General features: G+C 32.2%; 1 protein-coding gene across 5 annotated transcripts; it reads left to right on the top strand.

Moving 5' to 3' along the window:
- The first annotated feature begins 204 nt into the window (after positions 1-204).
- LOC145962865 (uncharacterized) lies at positions 205-1,489 on the top strand. Of its 5 annotated transcripts, none has more exons than XR_014436006.1 (3): positions 205-504; positions 657-969; positions 1,317-1,489. XR_014436006.1 is itself a non-coding variant. In XM_083084267.1 (3 exons), the coding sequence occupies exons 1-2, from the start codon at positions 331-333 to the stop codon at positions 961-963; spliced, it is 468 nt and encodes a 155-aa protein (XP_082940393.1). In that variant the 5' UTR covers positions 205-330; the 3' UTR covers positions 964-969; positions 1,317-1,489. The 5 variants fall into 5 exon arrangements, 4 of the variants coding, with proteins under 4 accessions (XP_082940393.1, XP_082940394.1, XP_082940391.1 ...); XM_083084267.1 differs by having other exon boundaries at positions 205-760; positions 926-969; XM_083084268.1 differs by having other exon boundaries at positions 206-760; positions 929-969.
- Positions 1,490-2,000: the final 511 nt, after the last annotated feature.

Here is a 2,000-nt window from a genome sequence, read left to right as displayed (position 1 = left end):
AACCTAAAGAATATATTTTCAATGTTTTAAGCTCAATAGAAAGTCTAAAAAGTCCCTAGAAAGTCAGTGAAGTGATGAGCGTCGAAAGTACCGATAGCAGGTAACCGAGCGCGCGCTCTTTACGGCCTATACCTTTTAATTTCTTAGCCAAATAAGTTTTGTACTTTACTCTTTGGAAAATAGGGAGCACTTCGGACGATTATTCGGATTGTGTAACTGTCGTTTTTGTTTGCACACAAACAGTCAGCTGAGAAACGGCTTGTTGTTAGTATACAGTCCAGTGCCTCGTGTTGTTATTTTGAATCGCGTTTTGAATAATTACTTGATAAAATGAGTCGTAAAGTTGATAAAAATAATCAAAATTATCGTCCAAACTATCCTCGCCGTAAGAAATTTCAAGGAAATCAATTTTCCAGTGTACCAAACATGGAAGTTGACGAAGAGTCCAACGACGAAGCTAGTGTGTCTGCAAAAAAATTGAAGTCATCGCCGGACGATATTATTGTTAGCCAAAGTTTTTGCTATAGAATCATTGAGTTTGTTAGTGTATTTTCTGCTCTTGCCGATATATTAGTGTGCAAACTGTGCAAACAGAAAGTGTCGTTTGGACAATCAGGTGACAAAGGACTCGGCTTCAAAATTTCCGTTACTTGCAGATGTGGTACTTTACTTATTCCATCAAGCCCGTTTATTCATTGTGCTTATGAAATAAACAGACGTATTGTTTTCGCAATGCGCTTACTTGGTGTCGCTCGAGAAGGTATAAACATTTTTTGTGGCGTAATGAATTTAGGCAGCGGACTAAGTAAACATGCTTTTGTCGAATTTAACGAATGCCGAAAGCCGCATTCGTTAAATTCGACAAAAGAGGCCAGAACTGCATAGAAAGAAAAGAATGCAGCCGTAATGAATGATTTTTTCGAAGTAGAAGGCTTGCTTTATGGTCCTGGCATCGCAGATTAAGCTTGGGTAACTATAAATTGCTTTTAACTCTACTTTACAAGAACGAAAACTTTAATCGCGTTTTTCTCAAAACATGTTTTTTTCCGCGCTGTCGAATATAACTTAAAAAGTAATTAAGATATCAACTTGAAATTTTGCACAGATATTCTTTAACGTATTGGCCTTTGGATATACCTAAAAGTTTGTATTAATTATTACTAAAAATATTGTTTTTAACAATTTGTTTATAAAAAAAAAAGTGTAATTTTTTTCTTTTTGTGTTCAAATTTTCATTTTTTTTTTTCGTTAAAAATAGGTACATACAAAGCGAAATAACTTATTTTAATGAAAAACTTTTGATTGGTTGATTTCAGTTGACTACAAGGGGCTGGGCATTCCACAGCGCAAATTGAAGGAGCCAAGTTTGAGCAGCTGTAGCGCCGCCATTTTGTTTTTTTTTCTTATAAAAAAATTTGTGTGTATACATTTGAACATCAATGTCAATATGTAATTTCATTCAATGTAATAAATACTCTCAGTTTTTTGTAAAAAATTATTGAAAAACCTGTTGTCTGGAGGGTCTTCCCCCCTTAATATCTAATTATAATAAAAGTAGAATATGTGATATTGCGTTATTCCAAGATACTTGAAATTAATCTCGACGATACATGAAGCACACAACTTTCCCGTTCTAGTCTCGCAGCACGAACGATAACAGGATGATTGCGTGTGTCAAGAATAACATATTATACACCGAAAATATGAAAGTTAAAATTTATTATCGTACTGAATATATCTTGTTTCTCTCAAATTAATTTTGATAAATGATCGCATGCAAAAAAATAAAACATCGCACACACAATCGTCGCATATAAAAAATAAAATTTAATAGAATTATTTATGTTCAATAAATTATTTATGTAAATTAATTTAATATTATTTCTTTACATCAAATTTTTATTTGTATTTTGAGAAGAATAGAATTATGTAATTATATGTTAATGTAAATCTCACAAACTTTTTTTATGTCAATGTGATAAAATTAAATCATTGCGAAA

This window comes from Camponotus vicinus, unplaced genomic scaffold, assembly GCF_025532165.1.
Source record: "Camponotus vicinus isolate PSW18456_S1 unplaced genomic scaffold, iyCamVici1.0 SCAF_12, whole genome shotgun sequence".
NCBI lineage: Eukaryota > Metazoa > Arthropoda > Insecta > Hymenoptera > Formicidae > Camponotus > Camponotus vicinus.
The sequence above is the reverse complement of the archived record's forward strand: the minus strand, read 5'-3'. Positions and strand labels throughout refer to the sequence as shown.

Bases quoted from the DNA above. Each gene is read 5' to 3' on its own strand.
- LOC145962865 (XM_083084265.1), top strand. From the start codon at position 331: ATGAGTCGTAAAGTTGATAAAAATAATCAAAATTATCGTCCAAACTAT. The intron at 761-1,316 runs GTATAAACATTT...GGTTGATTTCAG, and splicing joins ACTTGGTGTCGCTCGAGAAG to TTGACTACAAGGGGCTGGGC.